This window comes from Meriones unguiculatus, chromosome 3, assembly GCF_030254825.1.
Source record: "Meriones unguiculatus strain TT.TT164.6M chromosome 3, Bangor_MerUng_6.1, whole genome shotgun sequence".
Classification (NCBI taxonomy): domain Eukaryota; kingdom Metazoa; phylum Chordata; class Mammalia; order Rodentia; family Muridae; genus Meriones; species Meriones unguiculatus.
In genome coordinates, this window is record NC_083351.1 from 12,008,974 (window position 1) to 12,029,604 (window position 20,631).

General features: G+C 51.6%; 1 protein-coding gene across 2 annotated transcripts in view; it reads left to right on the forward strand.

Moving 5' to 3' along the window:
* Igsf21 (immunoglobin superfamily member 21) overlaps window positions 1-20,631 on the forward strand; it is a 206,354-nt gene that overhangs the window by 71,305 nt on the left and 114,418 nt on the right. For both annotated transcript variants that reach the window (XM_060379175.1, XM_021628086.2), the window contains exon 2: window positions 15,647-15,759. In XM_060379175.1, the coding sequence (XP_060235158.1) occupies window positions 15,647-15,759 (113 nt within the window). The remainder of the gene's footprint in view (window positions 1-15,646; window positions 15,760-20,631) is intronic.

Here is a 20,631-nt window from a genome sequence, read left to right on the forward strand (position 1 = left end):
TTTAGCAGCAACCTCCCCACTCAGGGCTGCTGTTACAGTCGCTTATCTCGGGGCTGTAAGAAAACAAAAACAAAAACGAAATGCCTGACACAAGCAATGAAAGGAAGGATGAAGAAAGAGAAGAAGGAAGGAAAAGAAAGAAAGGAAAGAAGGAAGAAAGAAAGGAAGGAAGGAAGGAAGGAAGGAAGGAAGGAAGGAAGGAAGGAAGGAAGGAAGGAAGGAAAGAAGGAAGGAAGAAAGAAGGAAAGAAGAAAGGAAGGAAGGGTTTACTTGGGCCCATGGTTTCAGAAAGGCACAGTCCGTCGTGATGGGAAAGGCATGGTGGCAGGAACATAAGTTGGCTGGTCACATGTCTTCCCCGTTGAGATGGGAGCTGTGGGGACTGAGGAGGTGGACTTCTTGGCGCTGGGGTGGTCTCAATGGCTGTCCTAGCAGTGGTCCTCACTTGGGACCCATGCATCTTGCTGTCAGTTTACCCCTATAAGGAGAAGCAGTTACCACAATGAGAATGCTGCCACAGGATGAGTGGCATTGCCTGGTGCCCAGTTAGTAAATGAAGAGACCAAGGCACACGGGAAAGTGACAAGTCACTGACCTGTTCTCTGTCCCCCATCCTCCCACTCCCACCCCAATCCTGTGACCATCAACAGGACAGGCTAGCCTGGATCCCTCCGTCACCCCAATATTTGTACACTGTAGGCTTATTGTTTGTAGAACTCCAAGTGACATGGGATGGTTGCTGGAGCTCTGCCCTCCCCCTGAATTCTCATCCCCAACTCAAGACACAGCCCAAGCGTCCTTGTCTGATTCCCCAGGCTGTCACTAGGAGCAGGCTGCCAGCATGCTGCAAGACATAATCAAATGTCTCCTGCTTACCCAGCCCAGCCTGCTCTCTCCGGGCCTGGCCCCTCTGTTCTGAAACACCTGCCACCTGGACTTTGGCCTCTAGCAAAATGAAGTCCGGTGACAATCAACTCGGACCCTAGGCACCTCCAGTGACAGGCGAGCGCTCTGTCATGGAACAAATGTAATAGGTTGATGTTTATCTTGCAGGCTGCGTGCGCTTAATAAAGTATTAATACGGAGAGCAGATTGCTTCTTCCACCGAGCAGGCTGAGTGTGATTGCAGTGGTGCTTCCTGGAGAAGGGAGTCCCAGTGGGCCTGTTTCTTGGTGGAACGAACGCCTCTGTCAAAGGTGACTGCAGAGGACATTTGTCACGGCATTTCCAGGTTGTCAAATCACTGCACATTCCAGAGACTGGGACAGGTGCCCCGACAGGAGGTGCGGACTGATCTACTTGGGTCGGGAGAAGTTTGGCTGGGCTGGGATATTGTACTCTTTGTGGTGGGCAGTCCATATTTCCAGGCCCAGATGGCTGGCCCTGAGCTTGGGAGACTCTGGCTTTGCCGGAGGACCCCTGACTTACACCCTCACCTTCCTGGGGTCTACTGCCTCCTTCAGTTCTTGGCCTCTGCCCTGCTGACATTTAGGATCAGGTGACAGTTGGTTATCTGGGTCTGGCCTGCACCCTCTTAAGATATGTCACTGAATAGGTCCCGTCCAGATGTCTTTTAAGTCATCTCCAAATGTTCCCTTCCGGTCAGAATTCACCCCTGGCTGGGGATTACTCTGCTTCAAGGAACTGCTGTATAGAGCGGAAGGGAGAGACCTCAGCAAACCAGGAACTTGGCGTTGAGAGTCCAACATAGGAGCTGGGTGGGGGCTCAGTGGTGAGGCACTTGCCGAACAAACAGGAAGGCCTGTGTTTGGCCCTCATGTAAAAGTGGGGTGCAGCAGTGTGTGTCTATAACCCCAGTGTGAGGGGGGGCAGAGGCAGGCTGATGAACCCCTAGAGATGACTGATGAGGACGTCTAGCTGAACTGTTTCAAAGGGCTCCAGGTTTAGAGAGAGACTCTATCTCAAAAATGAAGGTGGAGAGTGATTGAGGAAGACACCGACACTGTCTTTTGGCTTCCGTAAGCACATGCAAGCATGGACATGCACAGTCACCCACAAACACACAATGCACATGTACAAACATGTGCCCATGCAGACACTGCATATGCGTGCACACACACACACACACAAACACGGTAGGGGGACCCTGCAAATCAGTACAACAGACCCATTTTTGTTTGGTCACCAGGAAACTCTGGTCACATGAGCTCATTTGGAGCAGATGCAAACCACATCTTTCAGATCACATCTTAAAATAACGGGGTCAAGGAAGTGGAATTGTCACCAGGCAAACTCTTCAAATTTTCAAGCCTTTGGTGCCAGAATGAGGTAATCCCATGCAATGCCAGTTGCTTTTTTGGGAGAAAAAAAAAAAGACAAAAACATTAAAAAAAAAAAAAGATCCCTTGCTATTGCCCTCAGCTCCCAAGCCCTAGCAATTAATTCTTATATGCTGAAGGACTTCTGTGTTTATGAGGCATTATTATTTAATGGAGGCCTATTTTAAATTGTAATTTTTTTCATTAAATTGTTTCATTTTACTTATTAAGACCAGTTTATATCCTAGCTTAGTCTGTGTTTCTTGAGTAATAACTATTTTTCTTTTAAGATATTCTGTAATAACTTATCATCCATATTTTAAGTTTTATTCCAAGTCGGGGCTGCCTCCCTGTGGCTCACGAGTTTATTCCTATGGTGCTTGTTGCATTTGAGAGTGAAGGATGCAGGAGAAGGTGGTGGATGAAGGAGAAGGTGGAGGATGCAGGAGAAGGTGATGGATGAAGGAGAAGGAAGAGGATCCGGCCAGGCCCCTCCACAGTCTTCCCTGTGGGATTCCCTAGGCAGGAAGCCAATGAGGACAGTGCAGCTTCCGTGGACCCTTCGGATATCCAAGATACCTAATCTGCCCTCCCTGGAGTCTTCAAGTGACAACCCATAAAGCTGTCTCACTAGAAGAAGGACAGAGACACAGGGAGGTCAGGAAGGAAAGCCAGCTCCACTGTGGCAACCAAGTCCCTGTGTACCAGGCTCAGCCCTGGGTTGCTCCCATTTTTATCTTTCTGTCTCTCCCTTGCCAACCATAGGAAGCAAAGAGTCCTCCACATAGGACAGAGGTGGAAACGGAGGTGTGAATCCTCCCTCACAGTGACTCATTCAGGGCCACGTGGTCAGCCCGTGGAAGTGAGAAGCTGCCACTGGCTTGTCTCTTTCCCAAATTCACAGACATACTCTCTGGGCACCAGAAGTTCCTGAGAACAAGCCCACCAAGCACCCACCTCTCCCTTCTCAGCCTCGCCACTTGGCCTGAGAAGGAGACACCTCAGCGTATTTCTCAGTTGAGACGACTTGCCTCCGACCGTGGCAGGCGAAGGAAGACCAGTCCTGCCTGATCATCGGCAAAAACAGCCGAGCGGTCTCTCTTCTTTCTTCCCAACTACCCGCAGCCACCCCAAGTCCAGCCTCGTGCGCAGCCACACCTCAGACTCAGACACCACAGAGCCGAGTAGGTGGCTGAGGCAGCTCATGAGTGCCCTCCGTCACATGTACCTCTGACCCTTCCTCCTCACGTGGCCTGAGATGAAGAGATGGTGGTCCTCCCCTGCCCTGGAGGACATGTGAAAGTTCTGGAAAGCAGGTGGTTTGCGTGAACGAGTCAGACAGGTGCCAGTGGGTAGTCACCATTGACTCTGAGCCTCGGGGCCTCAGTTTCCCCACACGAATTATAAAAACGTCCTTAGAGGCTGGGGAAGCCAGTGAGGAGGAGATTTGTTTATTCACCCGCTTGCTTATTTCCTCCTCCTGCCCACCAAGAACCTACTGAACAACTACTGTGTGCACTGTTAGTGGAAGTCAGAATATGTCTGTGCTGTGGCCACTTCCTCCCATTCAACATTCCGGTCCTTTCCATCCTTGTGGTAATGGAGAGAGGGCCTTGTGGGACTGCACATTCTCAGACACAGGCCTGGGGGCTGCATTGCCCTGATAGGATGTGGTCTCATGGTCGGGCCAAACTGCAAAGGAGGTTGGGAAGGATTCCTGGCTGAGTACTGGTACTGAGTACTGAGTACTGCATGCATGTGTGTATGTGTTGTGTGTGGGTGTGCCCACGGGCACAGACACATGGCAGTCTGTGTGGGTTAGGAAGAAACATGTGTGCCACAGAGTAGGCATCACATACAAGAGAGGGTTCAGGATCCCAACATAAACTTGTGTTAGAGTCTGGCATGGGCATAAAGCCATAGGGCCTGGATGGGGCGAAGGGTGGCAGCTGCAGTCCGCAGGCATGTGCACCTGTGGTCCTGTAAAGAGTTTCCCCAGGCATCACCTTTCCTGACAGACACCTCAAAAGCAAGGGGATGGATTGACCAAGTCCCACCTCCTCCGGCCCCAGTGTCTCCAATTCGTAAGATGGGAAGGGAAGTCCCTCGCTTTGGCTCCTGTGGGGAGATGCAGGAGCCTCAGGTGTCTGCAAACAGCCCCAGGGCCTCCTTATTAATAGTATAAGTACGTCATTATCAATAATGAAGCACAAATTAATAATAAATAAACAAACTAATGATAAATAATACATACAGCATGAATAATACATTAATACAGCCAGGCTTCCAAACATCTATTGCTTTGACGAGGGGGGCTTGATGAGCTGGCTGGAGATCACAGGTTTGGGGTTCTGGAGAGGAGGCAGAATGAAGGAGGCGGATCCAGGGTGTCAGGCATGTTCTTGTAACACTGAAATTGCTTTGGTTCTAGGGGCCCAGGGCCGAACTTCTATTGGGACATCACGGACCAGGAGTCTACTGGGGTGGGGGGTACCTTCTCTTCTGAATGTTCTTGCCCAGAACAAAGTTGAGGTGGTAAATACAGTGCCCAAAAGGGCCCGGATGTGGCTCAGCTGGTAGAGCGCTTGCTTGGCATGCCTGAAGTTCTGGGTTCAATGCCTAGCTTTGTATAAGCTTTGTATAAGCCAGACCCAGTGGTTCAAGTCCATAATGTCAGCACTTGGAAGATAGAGGCAGAAGCATAACAAGTTCAAGGTCAACTTCAGCTCCATCGTGAGTCTGACCTGGACCTGGGTGGGGGAGGAGCAAATTGAAAAGAAACAAACAAACAACAAAAACAAAACATTAGGCCTTAACAGAATCAGACAGTGAGGACTGGGCTAGCCATCGAGGGGGCCTATAGAATGTTTTTGTTCATCTGTGGTTTCATCTATTTGGAGATAGAATATCACTATGTAGCCCCGGCTGGCCTTGAACTCACAACCCTACTGGCCCCACCTCCAGAGTGCTGGGATTACAGATGTGTACCACCATGCCCTGCCCATCTGTGTTGAGTTAGCCAGTAGCTCCAAAGTGTGATGGCACAATAGGGTCATGCACTTGGCCTTGTGGTAACGACCAGTTGGCTGTGGCAGAGAGGGTGGCTGGCAGGAAAGGGTGTGGCCATGCTGTGCCCTGGGGTCATGGCAGATGCTTTGGGAGGGCCCTTGACCCAGACTTAAAAGGCTCTGCCCAAGATGAAACTGTGACGTGTGTCAGGGTAGCCCTAGGGCAAAGATTGACATGATTGGGATGGGAAAAAAATGTTTTTCCAGACGGAGGGAATGGCAGCACAGAGATCTATTCACTGATGGAAGCCTGCTCTATCTGGGGAGGTCTAAGGAACTCAGAGTGGCCAAGGCTCAGAATGAAAAGGGTAGAGAAGCTGGCGCTGGGCTGAAGATGAGGCAGGCACCTCAGCTGAGTTTTCCTGGGGCCGAGGCTTCACCTCCTGATCGATGGAAAATCAAAGCGTGGAGTCCTGCCAGTTCACCAGCTGTTCTCAGCCATGCAGGTCGTGAAGGCCCATGCACACTGTGTGTGTGTGTGTGTGTGTGTGTGTGTGTGTGTGTGTGTGTGTGTGTGTGGTGGGGGGATCAGGGGACTCTCCAACATGACACTGGTGCAGCCACTCCATGCCCACATCACTCAGGAAGCTGGAGGCTTCTGAGGATTGGGAGTGGAATGGTGTAACTGGTGGAATTCGGGCAGGAGCCTGTGGAGACGCCCAGCGGGCTACTGGGAGCTGCTAGAAGGGAGCATCCATCTGGCGTGAACACAAGCAAGGAGAGCAAGATGCTGAACCTAGATATTCATGACTGGACCCACATAGCTGAGCTCATGGAAGGAAACCCCACAAGAGGAAGAAGAACGAGGTGGAGGCGGAGGCTTGGGAGAACTCCTGGCAGGGGCTTCAGGGTTGCAAATGCTGGATATGAGTGACACTGAACGAGTCGGAGGGGCTGGGAGCTCATCAGGGACCCAGTTGGCCTTGACAGATTCTAAACTTGATCCTGAATTGGAAGGCAATGGGGCGGGGAAATTGAATGACATTAACCAGAGTCGGGGCATCAGTATTTGCATTTTAGAACTATCCGAAGTGAGTGAGATTAACAAATCTGCAGGTTGCAGAGCAGAAATCTGCATTGCGGGGGTTGGGGGCTTCCTGGGGAGCAGTGTTCCCAAGCTGAGGCAGGATGGGGCAGAGGAGCATGAGAGGCCGTTTTTCCCCATCCATCCCTGACACCGAGGAGCTGGTGGCTTTTACGCTGGGTGGCTCTCTTTCTTACAGGCAGGCGGTCAGGGGCCCTTCCGAGATCCCCGGAAGGGCGTATATCACAGACCCCCATGAACCTGCCTGTAAGGTGTGCTTGCAGTAATTGGTTCCCTGTAATAATATTTATTACGGCAGTAATTACACAGTGCAAGAGCCTGGGGAGGCTGTCGGTGGCTCTGCAATATGATCTTTCTCTTCATGAGACAGGGGTGACCTCATTTCCTCGTGAGTGGTAATGCATAGAGCTCTCTTGCTGCCATGTGCAGATAAATCCCAGACCCTCAGCAGGGGAAGGGGCCTGTGGCCCTGATTCCCATGGTCCATGCCCCGCCAGCCTTTAACCCAGGAGGTGGAAACCCAAGGACCACCAGCCACACGTCCCCTTAGTCTGAGTCACAGCATGATCCATCCATACTGGTTCCCCAGAGACTGGGTCTCTGAGCTGTGTGCGTCTGTGAATGACTCTGTAGTCATTTTTTTCCCATCCCAATCATGTCAAAATCACGCTTTGATTTTGATTGTGAATGACTCTGTAGTCATTCACCCAGAACAGAGCTGAGAGTTTCCCTGAACACCGAGAACCCCTCATCTGGTGGCAAACACAGCCCCTGCCCTAAGGTGGAGACAGACAGCTCAAGCTCGTTTCTTCCTATACTGGCTTCCTTGGTATCAGAGAGTGATGGTTTAGGTGTGAATGTTCCCATAGGCTCATGTTTGGGGTGTGAGTGCTCCCACAGGCTTGGGTGTCTAAATACGTGGTCTCCAGTGAATGGCACCATTTAGGAAAGTTGTGAGCCGGAGGTGGAATCTCACTGGGGGGGAGTGAATTTTCGAGGACAGGCACTGAAGTATGATCTCAGGCCCTCTTCCTGCTCTCTCTCTCTCTGCTTTCTCAATATGACAGGCTGAAGGAGAATGTCTCCTATAGGCTTCCGTGGTCCCCTCCTTCTTTGGGGGCCCTGCCTGGAGAGGGTCTTGCTTAGGAAAGTACGTCACCTGGGATGTCATTTGAGAGTTTGAAGGTTGGAGCCAATTCCAATTTGCTCTCTCTGATTCATGCTTGTGTCTCAATATGTAGGCCCTCGGCAACCCGCTCCAGCCCAGCACTGGCTGTCATGCTTCCCAGCCAGGATGGACTCTCAGACTCTGGAACCTAGGCCCCAGTAAACTCGTTCTTCTAAAAGCTGCCCTGGGCTTTTATCAGAAAATGACGAATACGTCCGCTGTGGACACACTGCTCCTGCCTGTTAATATGCACTGTTGCACTGTTGCCCCCTGCCTGGAGCTCCTTCCTGGTGCCTGCCCTGCCATGAGGGGATGCAGCCTCAAGCTGCGAGCCGAAACAAACACTTCCAAAAGGTGCTTTGGGCAAATATTTGGGAAAGATGAGAAAGTAACTGATCACAGGTAGTGGCTTTTTAAACCCCGAGCCAAGTGGTTGGAGAGTCTTGAAACAAATACTTGATTTTCAAACGCTCAGCCAAGAAATACAGGCTATAAAGAACCCAAATGGAAATGATAAAGATTTAGTTTTCGGTTTCAGGTGTGTGTGTATGTGTGAGTGTGCATGTGGGTGAGCATTTGCGTCTGTGCATGTGTGTATGCAAGTGTGCATTTGTGTGGAGGCGAGAAGAGGGTGGGGGGTGTAAAGTCGGAGTGGTAAGCAGGGGCAGAGTTGCTGCTAGGGGACCAGCTGGGAGGGTGCTGCAATGGAGCAGCCACCAAGTGGGAGTACCAGGTCTAAGGAGGTGGTGATGGAGGGACGAGGCAGTTGGACTCTGGATGTATTATATAGAGAGTCCAGACCTTGATGGCGCCTCAGACAAGAGAAAGGGGGTTTTCTAGGAAGAAGCAGGATGCTTGAGGGACAGGGGAAGCCTCCATCACTTAGGTGCTACACTTTGAGGGTTTGGAAGGCATCCAAGCCATATGTCAGGTCACGTTGCATCTTCTATTGCCAGGGGTAGGCAAAGAGGGTGACTGCATCTCCCTGGGCAAAGGCTCCTGGCATGGGCATGAAAGAGAGAGCATGGAGCCAGGTGCTCAGTGACCAGAGCTACCTGCAGAAGCTGGGCCATGACCAGGATCAAGGTTTCTGGGAGTTCCAGGGTAGCAGTGGGGAAACCACAGCAGCTCCATCTATTGCCCTGCGTCTGCTGGCCTGTACCCCCCTCAGGTGGCCACCAGTGCTCCCTGACCCCAGCCTGCCATGCTGAAAGCTCTTCCTGGGCTACGGCCAGTGAGTCCCACTGCCCTTTCCCTAGCTTCCACTCTGCCCCATGCTTCCTGCTGACCCATGGCCATGTCATGCAGCATCCTGAAGAAGGAAGGGCTGCTTTCTCCTTGGATAGCAGTCCTTGGCCTGCAGCCATGAGAGACCCCTGGGTGCTCAGCTGGCACAGACTTGGCCCAGAAGGCATGATCAGAGGCTTGAAGACATTTGAGGGCACCAGAAGTCTAGGCTTGCAGGGGCAAGGTGCTTCTGGTGGCCCCAGGGACCTTTGTCTTCTCTGACTATGGGGCCGTCAATGGGAAAGACAGTTCACTTTGTCCTTGTGAGGTCTCCAAGCATGAGTGATGGCAGACAAAAACAGTCCATGCCAGTTTGTGTTGTCATTTGAGACAGGATCTCATGTCGCCCAGGCTGGCCTTGAACTCACTAAGTACTGAAGATGACCTTGAACTTCGGCTTCTCCTGTTTCCACCTCCTGAGTGCCGGGATTGCAAGCATGTGGCACTGTGCCTGACTGGAAAGTGGCCTTGTAGTAATTTACCCAGGGCCACTCAGGGACCAGGTGGAGAGATGGAGATATAACCAACTCAACAGTTCCCAGAAGTCTCTCAAAGTTTCCTCATACAAAGCCTCTTATCCTCAGACATGGATCAAGCTAATGTCTGCCATGTTTCTCTGGGCTCCCTTGCCTTTGGACCCTGTGGGGTCAAGCCAAAGCCAAGTCCAGTCACAGCTCTGACCTTGGTGCTTCAGGAGAGTGCCTCCATGATTCTTCTAGGCTTCTAAGGAGAGGTGGCTTCAGTCATCACCTCCTGAGGTGGGTGAGTGAAATCGCCCTTAAATCGCCCTGCAGTTGGCTCACTGTATCTTAACCCAATCTGCCTATGCACTGTCAGAGATTCAGGGGAGAGCAACGGTGGAATCCGGTAAAGAACTGCTTAGTTAGGACGGAGCCAGCTCTGCCCCCAGTCCACCTGAGCCTGCACTCAGCGGGGCTCGGGCATCAGAGCTGACTGGCAGTGAATTTAATGCCCACCGTCACAGATTCTGTCTACCGCTGGAGTCTGAGTAATTGGTGGATACACTTGTCAGCAAGTAATGAGGGGTGTGCGGGAAGGGAGGTGGCCATGGGCCCCAGCCAGGCCTCTGCACCCAGAGCAGCTCAGGCAGAGCTGATATCTGAGCAGGAATTCTCCGGAGCAGAAAGGCCCTTAAGAAAAAAATCTCTTGTTTCATGGATAAGGAAACTTGGGGCCCACTCCTTGCATATTTCTGTCCTCAATGCCCTAGACTGGTGGATGAGCCTGTGTGCCCACCCCACTGCTCAGCAGCCTCTGCCCCACCCACATGCAGCCCAGGTTTGGGGGGTGAAGGGTTCCACAGGGCCTTTGACGCAGATCCCAGGGCATGGACCATATGAACCCCACTGCATCATCTTCTTTTACACTGTTGTCCAGATGTTGGCCTCTGTCTTTCTTTCCTAGAACTGACCTGGAGGGAAAAGAGGCCAATGGCCACACCTCCCATGTGGGCAGTAACTGGGCAGAGTGAGAGGCCCACACCTGTCTTCCCCGGTTTGAACTTGCTAGATCAGTGCCTGCATCCCACAGGAGGAGACAGTCTTACAGAGGTCCCATGTCCTGCACAGGTCTCTGCAGAGTCATAGGACATGATGCTTGGCCTGGCCCTGTACCATCTGGGTGCCTGGTCTGAAAGCCAGCTTCCTATGAAGACACACAGCAGCCAGGAAGCTGCAAATTGAAGGTGGGCAGCCCCTGAGCCTTGCCCGACCTTATTCAGTCATGTGACTGCTCTGGGTGGTGACAAAAGGTGGGAGAGAGAGATAGATCTGGGTTCGAAGCCCAGCTTGGCTGCTGCCATCCACATACCATGGAACAAAGCACTTAACAGTTCCTGAAAGGCCAAGTCTGTGTTGTCAGAGGCACGGGAAGCTAAGAAAGCTGGAAAATCAGCGCTCTTCGTCATTCTGTCTCAGTGTTCGGGGGGACCAGGAAGAGAGACAGATGGGCAGACAGTCACACTCGAGCACGATTTCCTCGTGACTTCCTACAAATGCACTGACTGCTGCCCCAGCTGACCAAAACAATGAAAACCAAAGTTCCAGGCAAAGTAGAAAGAGGTCTACACAGAGGATCCAGGGCCCTCAGCAACCGCTGTGCTTGGACTTGGGTAGGGGTCAGGGGTGCAACCAGGAGCCAGGAGAAGCAGTGGCTCTTCGAGTAGCTGAGCAGGAGAAGGCATGCCCTTTACCTTCAGCCTCTCACCACAGCCTACTCTGCTTTACCCTAGACCCATATGAAGTTCTGTCAGAGCCTTGCTCCAGGGTGTAGGACATTGGGAAGGATTTCCTACCACAGCCCAAGCCTGAGGTCCACACCCGCACAGAAAGCCTCTGTCGTACTGTGTCCTGTTTGGCATGCTCTCCCCTAGATGCCTACGTGGCTCACATATTCCATAATTTCAGATTTCTTAGAGAAACTTCCTGGGAAGTCCTGTCCTGGAGGTTCCTCCTCCCTTCCTGTTCCTGGCATTGCCCTGATAGATGCTTCCTCCTCACACCTATTGCCGTGTGATATATTTTCGTTGCTAATCAGTGATGGCTTTGTCTACTAGAACGTCAGCTCCATGATGGAGGGAGGTCCTGCAGTCACCAGGATCTCCTGTCTTAGTTTCTTACTTGCTGCTGTGTGATAAAATACCGCATCAAAAGCAGCTTAAAGGAAAGGGATTTTATTTTCAAGACACAGTCCATCAGGGTGGGGAAGTTGAGGCGGCAGGAGCTGGTCACATTGATACCCCCTCCCAAGTCAAAAGAGAGCAATGAATGCATGCATGCCAGTGCTCAGGTCGATTTCTCTACTCTTCTACAGCCCCAGGTTCTCTGTCTAGGGAATAGTGTCACCCACAGTGGATGGGGTCTCCCCACCTCAATTAACACAATCAAGATAAATCCCCACAGACATGCCTAGAGGCCCATCTCCTAGGAGATTCTAGATTTGTCAAGTTAACAGCTACTACCAACCATCAAAAACCCCATGACCACCCCATCAAGGAGGGACAGGTGTCGTTTCCTTGGCCAATCATTTCTCAGAAGAAGCGGGCTACAGAAATCAGCTGCCTGAAGCGGGCACCAGAAGCTCCTTCCCTGCAAACTCCAAGGAAAGTCACCTGTGAGAACCACACCCCAGTGTGTCCACCAAAATCAGCAGTTCACCAGTTCACTGTGCGGGGGTCTGGTCTCTGTCATACCCAGGGACCCCCACTGCTTCTGACATCCTCTGCTGGTGGTGCCGACTTCAGCCCCGGCTCCTGATCTGCAGCTGTGCTCAATCCATCCCCACCCCCCAACTGTCTCCTGTCTCAGCAGCAAATGATGCTCCTCCATTGCCCTGGCCATGCTCTGTCAACTCAACTCACAAAAGAACATGGGCCTTTCCTCCTCCTACCTCTGTCCACGAGCCCATCACTTACCTGGCCTGGTGGTGCTCAGCTCCTATCTGAATTTCTAAAGCGGGGAAACTGAGAAAGAGGGCTGGATGACCAAGCCATGTCCGCTGGAATCAGTAACTGCCACGGTGTGATTCCCCAGTCACCCACCTACCCATCCCTACATGGACAATATAGCTCTGTGTTCTCCAGGTGTTGGAGGTGATACTGCCATCTTGGATGCATGTGACACAGTTAGCCAGTGCCTGGTGTTACCATGTTTACCATGTCATACAGGCTTGGCTTGCTCAGGAACCCTCCAGTTCCTTGAGGTCCTTTCGTCTGAAGGAGGCCTCCTTGTTGGTCACAATTTGGGACCTGGGTCACATAAGCTGCACCCAGCTTCCTCGCTCCCGCTCATAGCTCCCCCCTGCTCCTCCCACCTCTGTATGGTCCTGCATGGCAAGCACATAACACTGCCCCATTTTCACCTCTGTATGCTTCAGTGGCACGGTCTCATCTATGCCACCCTGTTTCTCAGATTCTGGTCCAGGTCTTGTTCAGGGTACATGGGGAATAAATGTGTTGTAGGACTGCCTTGCTATGGCAGCTACTTTCTTAGACCCCACGGCCTCTCTATGAATGTGACTTCAGCTTACATTAGAGAGAGTAGCAGAGTGAGCCCCCGCCTTCAGCCTGCACTCCGGAGCTGCCGCCATGCCGGTCCAATTCAATTCCCACTTCCTCATTGATCTCTGAGGTCCACTCTTGTTTTTGCCTCTCGGAGTGTTGGACCCATTAAGCTACATGCGGGGGTCAGGCCCCTGGGGCTTGAGCCGCTCAGCTTGCCTGCACAATTGAAATCCCAGCCCATCCTGGCTGCTTTTCTCATTAAGATGATTGGACTGGATTGATCTGGTCAATCAATAGGCGAACATCAGCAGTGGGAAACCGATCAAATGAGCCTGGGTGATCAGCCCCAGGATGAAGCCCCCACCAAGCTCTGAAATGGAGGTGGGGAGGCAGAGGAATGAGCTGGAGGTCTCACCAGATTGTGCAGTGGTGAGGAGGCAGCAGCATCCCCAAGGTGTGGCTACTGGAGTGCTTGTGGGTATCCAAGACTCTTTCTTAGCTGCTCAGGCTGTAGTGGGCTCCCCGGTGACCTGCCATGGGACCTTCCCTCCCTTGAGTGTCTGGGCACATGGGGCTGGGAACGCCAATGGTGGCATCTCAGGGCCTTCTTCCCGGGAGTAAGTGGCTCTGAAGCTGAAGCAGAGGATTGGATGGGCCAGATCTCAGTGTGCCTCTGGGACCGTGTGTAGAGTCAGTGACAGCGAAGGGGCCTCTCAGGAAAAGTGATTTGGAGACACTGGAGTAATTGTGTTTTCCTCTCTACAAGCTCTATAAGCTGATTGTCGTATTATCTTATGCCGGCTCATGTTTGGACATTTGGCCACCAGAGGGCAGTGCTGATTGGGGGGGTATTTGTGACACCTTTAGAAGACAGGGGCTGGCTGAAGGAAGTGGGTTGCTGGAAGGGAGGCCTTGAGGGTTACAGCCTTGCCAAACTTCCAGCTTGAGTGGTCTGCCTCCAGGGCAATGTCATTCAACAAGCCACAGCTGTGAACTATCACCTTGGTGGACTCCAGCTCCCCTCCATAAGGGACTACACCCTCTCAGCCCGTGAGCCAACATGAGCCCTTCCTCCCCATGTTGCTCCTGCCAGGTGTTTTTGAGCCATAACCAATGCATCGACCAGGTATGTATGTCACTGTGCTGAAAGGGGTGGGGTCTGGGGGAGGAGCCCAATGTTGCTTCCTTTTCCACTGGTCTCAGGAGATCTTCAATTTTTATTTCTTACTTGTATAAACAAAGGCTTCCGGAAAGAAATTACACCTTCCATAAGGTGGAGAGGGTGGGCTATTCCAGGTCCAAAGCTTGATTGCAATTTGTCTAGGGGTGTTTTAACCCCCCACCACCACTTTTCCCCCTGCCTTTTCCACTTCTGTGACTGATATAATATCAAGTGAAACCTTTTGGAAATGCATTAACTTAGCCGACCAATGCTTCTCCCAACCAAAGAGCTTAGCCAACTAGCTGCCAGGCAGCATCTGAGACCGTGACAGTTCCCCCTTTGCTGTGACCGCTCTCTGATGTCTCCACCGGTGTATCTGAAAACCGCCTGGGCTCGTGACTTTCATTCATTCTCTTCCTAGAAAAACTTCGTGCAACTGCTTCCGTGTTGGAACAGGGAAAAACAGGGTAAAATTGTGTTCCCAGGCCCTCGTTATCCATATTTGGCTTCAGAATAAATGACCTCTTATCCCGTTTGAAGTTAGACTTGTGGGTTTTGTGTCATCCTTTAATGTGTGTATATCTGTGTGTGTGTGTGAGTGTGTGTGTGTGTGTGTGTGTGTACAAGTGTACATCCTATGTTATGTGTGAAGCTCAGAGAACAGCTTTCAGGAATCTGTGTTCTTTAAATTGTGGGTTCTGGAAACTGAACTTGGGCTGTCAAGCTTGCACAGTGAGCACTTTTACCCGCTGAACTGTCTCGCTGGATCTCTGTGGTTCTGGTAGATGAGGGTCCTGCTTTCGGGAAAATTCTTCACTAAGGGATACTTATGGTCTGGGATCGATGGGAGCCAAGGAGGTGACAGAACGGAAACGCCAGTGAGAGGGAGGGAGAATGAGAGTGGCTCTCTCGGCATAGCCTGAGGAACGAGCGGCGACAGCCACACAGGAGGTCTGTTCCCCCAGTAGTCTCCATCTTCACTTCCCTATTGCAAGCGGTGGTCGCTGTCCAGACTGGGTATTGTTAGGTCCTCAGTGTCCTCCTCCAATAATTGAAGAATGGCATAAAAACGGCAAAATAGGAAGGGATTTGATTCGCAAGTAACGTCGAAGTACAGGCCAAGAGAGCAGGGCTCTGAGTGAGTCTTTCCAGAGGAGGCTTTCCCTTACGCCTTTCCAGGGCTCAGGAAGAGGAGGGAGCTGGGTGTTGGGGTGGGGTGGGGTGGGGGTTAGTGTTGATATGCAGGCTTAAACTGTGGAAGCCTTTATTCATGAGAATGTCCTTTCCCACAATGCATCTGATCTTGATCACTTGTGTGGCCAGTCATGCACAGGCATAAGAGAGTACATGGGGTTTTCCTTCAAAGGCCATGGTAGCATAGGTTGCTTTTATTGCAAGCATGTAAAACCAGTTCAGACTGGTTTGGCTCACTGTCCTGAGTTGTAAGATTTATTTGGCCACCAAAAAGGAGTTGCTAAGGGTTGCTAGGAAGGAATGGCCCTATCTACTGTATTATTTGGAACTTGATGGTATGGTGTAGGGGGGGGGGGGCTCCACTAGATTGTTAAACTACCCACGATGCTTGCCTGTCTCATCCATGTCTCTTCCCTCCACAGGCTACCTGACAGTCAACATTGAGCCCCTTCCCCCTGTGGTGGCTGGAGACGCAGTGACCCTGAAGTGTAACTTCAAGACAGACGGCCGCATGCGTGAGATCGTATGGTACCGGGTAAGTGGCCGCTCCACAAGGCTGTCTCTGTGTCCTAGGGCTATGACAAAGTCCATGGGCAAGGCTGCATCAGTCCTGGTCACTCCTAAGCTGCCCTCTGCTTCCTGGCCTCTTCTGTACCTCTGATTATCCCAGGAATCCATCAGTACCCCAGCAGAAATTCCTGAGAAGGGCACAAGCCCTGGGAACAGCATGCAGCTGGGAACAGCACTGATGTGGTCCTAAGCAGGACGCTTCGCTACACTTTTGGTATGGGAGAGGGCACAGGAAGGCTTCCTGTCTTTAGAACTGCCTTTCAACTGGGCGTGGTGATGCACAGCTCAACACTCAGTTCGGTGGATTTAGGGCAAGCCTTGGCTACATAGTGAGAGTATGTCTCACTATGTAGACATACTCTCAAAAATCACATTGCATTGCAGAGATTTTTCTGCCACTTAAGCTTACTGCACAAGATTGAGCCCGGCACCTGGCACCAGGTATCTAGGCCTGAGGAGGGAAGTGGCTGAAGATGCATGAGCGTCACCTATCTTGGGCCCAGGTGACAGTGGGGACAGTAGGAAGAACAGCTTTGGGTCTTGGGCACAAGAAGTCCTTCCAGCCATGGAAGGCTGGATCTCTGTGGGTCTGAATGGAGTATCTCAGCCTGGTATCCCTTTGAAGAGCGGGGGCTGGGATCCAGGGAAGGTACAGCAGGTTTGGGGGCTGGTCTGTGAGAACATGCCCAGGGATGCCACAGACAATTCCTCTCCTGGGATCTCAGCCAGGGGTGGGCATCATTTCCCAGTAAAGGCCAAGACTGTAAGCATGTTCCTTTCTGCCAACCATAGCGCGTGAATCACAGCCCCTTCACACTGTTTGGGGACAGTGTGTGAATGAGAGGGCACACCATGTCCCCAAACATGCTGTGCATGGAAACTGGCAACTTGATTTTGTATCGTTTTCTCATGGACTGAAGTTTAGCTGCAGTTAGAGATGGGAAAAATCCCGGGGCCCCATAGCCTTCCACTGGCCCCCACCCCCAGTCATCATGATAGAGGAGATGACAGCCCTTCTGAAGAGAAAGCTTCCAGAGGACAGACAACACCAGGCCAGGTTGGGCCCATGAACACTGTCCCTGTGGCTCCCTAAGCTGGAGGCACAGGCTGTCATGGAACTCTAGGCTGGATGGAGGCTTCCATCTTCCTTCTGCCCCACCCAGTCTACCCCCTACCTTGACAGCTTAAAGAACTGGTTACATCTCTGACAGGTGTCAGAGCCTCTGTATGGGGCTACAGTAGGCTACACTAATTTATTTTATTTCATTTCACATCCTTTGACTGAAGGCCTCTGAAGGGGGTATGCAGATATATGCAAATCACATGCAAATTGCCCACTGGAGCCAAATGCCAGGCCCTTTTAATTCTGTAGCTGGACAGGGTGGTGCCTCAGCTGTCTGGTTGCTCTCCTTGGGACCAGAGAAGCCCATGTGCTCTGGCTGTGAGGAGAAGGAGGGAGGCAGGGGCAGAAGGAAATTCCAGGAAGGAGGCTCCGTGCTGCCAGCTTTCTTTTCCTTTGACTGCTGCTGTTCTGGCCTCCCTCCTTTCCCTAAGAGCCAGCTGAAGAGAGAGAGATAAGAACTGACCTACCCAGGTAGCGGTTCCAGAACCTGGAGCTGGGCAGGCCTTCCAGAGGGAATGAAAGAGGCAGCAAGGAAAGCCCCAGCCTCCGTCTCCAATGGACACCCCCACACACACCAGACTAGGGCCCCTCAGCCTCCCCTCCCTCCCCTCCAGGAGCTGGCCACAAATCGCCAAGTGCCCAGGGCCTTTTGTTTCCAGGCCCCTGTTACTTCCCTCCTCCTTCTTCCCCCAGCTCCTGAATGGGCTTACAGAGCCTGGCTTAGAAAGAGATGAATAGATCCCACAGGCCCAGCCAGGCCCAGGCCTCCAATCGCCTCAGAAGGGAAAAGCAGAGGCATTGTGACGGGCCACCACTGCCCCACCGGCTCAGCCCAGTGGACCCAGACCAGCCCAATGCGCGTGTGTGAAGTCTTGCAGCTCCACTCCTCTCTAGAAAAGTGACCTGGAAGCAGATCATCAGTTTTCCCAAGGCACAGAAGCCTGAGTAGCTCACTTCCCTAGCATGTGCAAGTCTCCAGGTTCAATCCCCAGCACCACATACACACACACACACACACACACACACACACACACACACACACACACACACACACCACAGACACACGACTGGTTCTTTGGAGAGAGTGGAGAGCCAATAATAGCACTACCTGACCTCTGGGGATACCTAGAGGAAAGAAGGATAATAGAGAAGAAGCCGGAACCTTGCCTGAGGTCTGGCTAATGTGGAAAGAGCTCAGGCCAGTGTGCCCAAAAACTATGGGATAGTCTTAAGAGGGCACAAGGAATCAGAGCGTTCCCCACTCCCTCCCCCATGGCAATCGGCGTCACCCATGCGGCTGCCGCCGGTCACACATGGCTATTCTGATTTAAATTAAAGAGCAAAACGCTTTAACCATTCATTCAGACAAGCCATTTCCAGCACTCACTGACACAGAGCCGGTGGCGGTTCCATTGCAACAGAATGGAAACAGAACATTCTCATCTCTGTGCGGGTCTGTTGGAACCCAGAATGCCTCTGACATGCAGGTCTCCTCCCAACCGGAGCCTCTAGAATATACTATGCTTGTCTGTCAGAGGGATGGTGCTGGCTATTCACAGAGTCATTTCCTGGCCAACTCACACCACAGTGAGTTCCAGCAAAGCGAACTGTATTGATTTTGTGACCTATCATCATTACAGCATGTGTGTTTGTGGTAAGGGAGGGCGGGAAGAAGGAAGCTGTTATCCCTCTTTTATACATTCGAACACACAGAGAGGGCAAGGCCATGGTCAGGCCTGGGGTCTTGGCTACTGTGGTGTCTGTCAAATTCCTGTGTCACCTAAGGATTCCCTGCAACCTTCTCATCTCCCCGGGATGTTTTCATTGTTGCATGGATCCATCTTCTAGAATGGAGTTCCCCAGCCTCCGCCGGCAAGCCCTGACACACAATTCTTTTTATTTTCTCAACAACATACAGTAGCTAATAGGATAGAGGTACAATTCCATACAGGGCCAATAGGAGCTGACCATCTAACCTCCCGTCTACCTTAGGGCTCAAAGAGGAACTCTGGGGGAATGTTACACAGTAAACTTTCATTTCGTCCTTCCCGTCCGCTGGGGTCATGCTTAGAAATAAGATGAATGCTAACCTGAGCGGCAGGCATTATTGTGTCATTCCTGAGAGTTGAGTACAGGGTCAAGGGCTTTACACTTCAATTTCATGTTGTCACTGTGAGGCAAATAAGACTGTAAATTCTGCTCTTCAAGGGAGGTAGCCAGGGCCATTTAAAATATTGGGTCTCAGGTCCTATCCCCCCCTCGCCCCAACTTCTCCAGACACACCCTCCTCTGGGCCCCTCCAGCATAAAAGGTGTGCCTGTTTCTGGTGATTCCGGGCAGCTGCTGCAGGGTCACCTTGGTTGTGTTGGCTACATTAACAAAGGCTGGGCTTGGGAAAGGCAGATCTGTGGGTAGAAGGGGCTGCAATGCAAGTGTGAGGATCTGAGTTCAAATCCCCAGAACCCAGTAAAGGCAGGTGTGGTAGCACATGTCTGTACTCCCAGAACTCGTAAGGGGAGATAGGAGACAGAAACAGGATCCCCAGGAATCCCCAGGTCCTTGAGGTCCAGCTGGCCAGTGGGAACAGCGGAAAATCATGAAAGGACCCCACCTCAAACAAGGTGAGAGGCAAAGAGCAACGCTCAAGGCTGACCTCTACATTCATGTGCCCACATTTACATGCATGAAGATGCACACGCATTTGAGCACACTCATGCATGCGAGTATGCACACACACACACACACACACACACACACACACACACTTTCACGAACCATCCATGTAGCCTCATGCCTTGAGTGTATATGCGTCCACAGAGACTAGTACCTGTCTGTCGGGGGAAGTGGGTGTTTCTGCAGTGCCTCTGTGGAATGTGGGCACCAGGCACATTTCTTATTAAAAAATCCTGTCTAATCTCATTTAGTTGGGGGTCGCCTGCCCAGCAGGCAAAGGCAAAGGTCTGTTTATATCATAGAAATCCATTAAGCAGCCACGGGGAATCATGGGAATTTAACCTTTCATGGCGGTTTTTTTTTTTTTTTTTTTTTTTTATTACCGCATCTTTGTTTTGTCTCCTTCCTGCACTATTTATTCCCAATGTGCTCTGAGCACAGGTTACAAGGCCATGGAAAGAAAGCCACAGAAGGAGATGGAGGGGAAGGAGATGCCTAAGGCTCTGCTTTCTGCAGCCTTAAAAAAAAAAAAAAAAAAGGATTATATACATACGTGTGTGTGTGTGTGTGTGTGTGTGTGTGTGTGTGTATGTATGTAGGCTAATCTGTGTGAGTTTATGTGCACCTCACACCTGTGGGTGCCCAAGGAGGCCAGAAGGCACCACATGCTACAGATCTAAAGTTACGGGCAGTTGTGAGATGCCTGACTTGTGTGCTGAAAACTGAACCCCATTCCCCTGCAAGAGCACCAGGAGCTCTTAGCTGCTGAGCCCTCTCTTGTCTCTCCATCTCCCCCACCCCTTTCTGCATCCACACTTCCTCACGGTGGATGCTGGCAGCTAGAGGTGTGTTTGTTTTGAGGGGCAAATGGTGTTACCTGGCCACCCTTGTTCCTTGTAGGGATAGTGAGGGAGAGCACTGAGCTTGGAACCAAATAAGACAATAGAGAGAGAGACAGAGACAGAGAGACAGAGAGACGGTCCTGGGGACTTGGCCTCAGTGATGCACATTTTGGAAACCCTATGTGGTCCTGGGCATTGG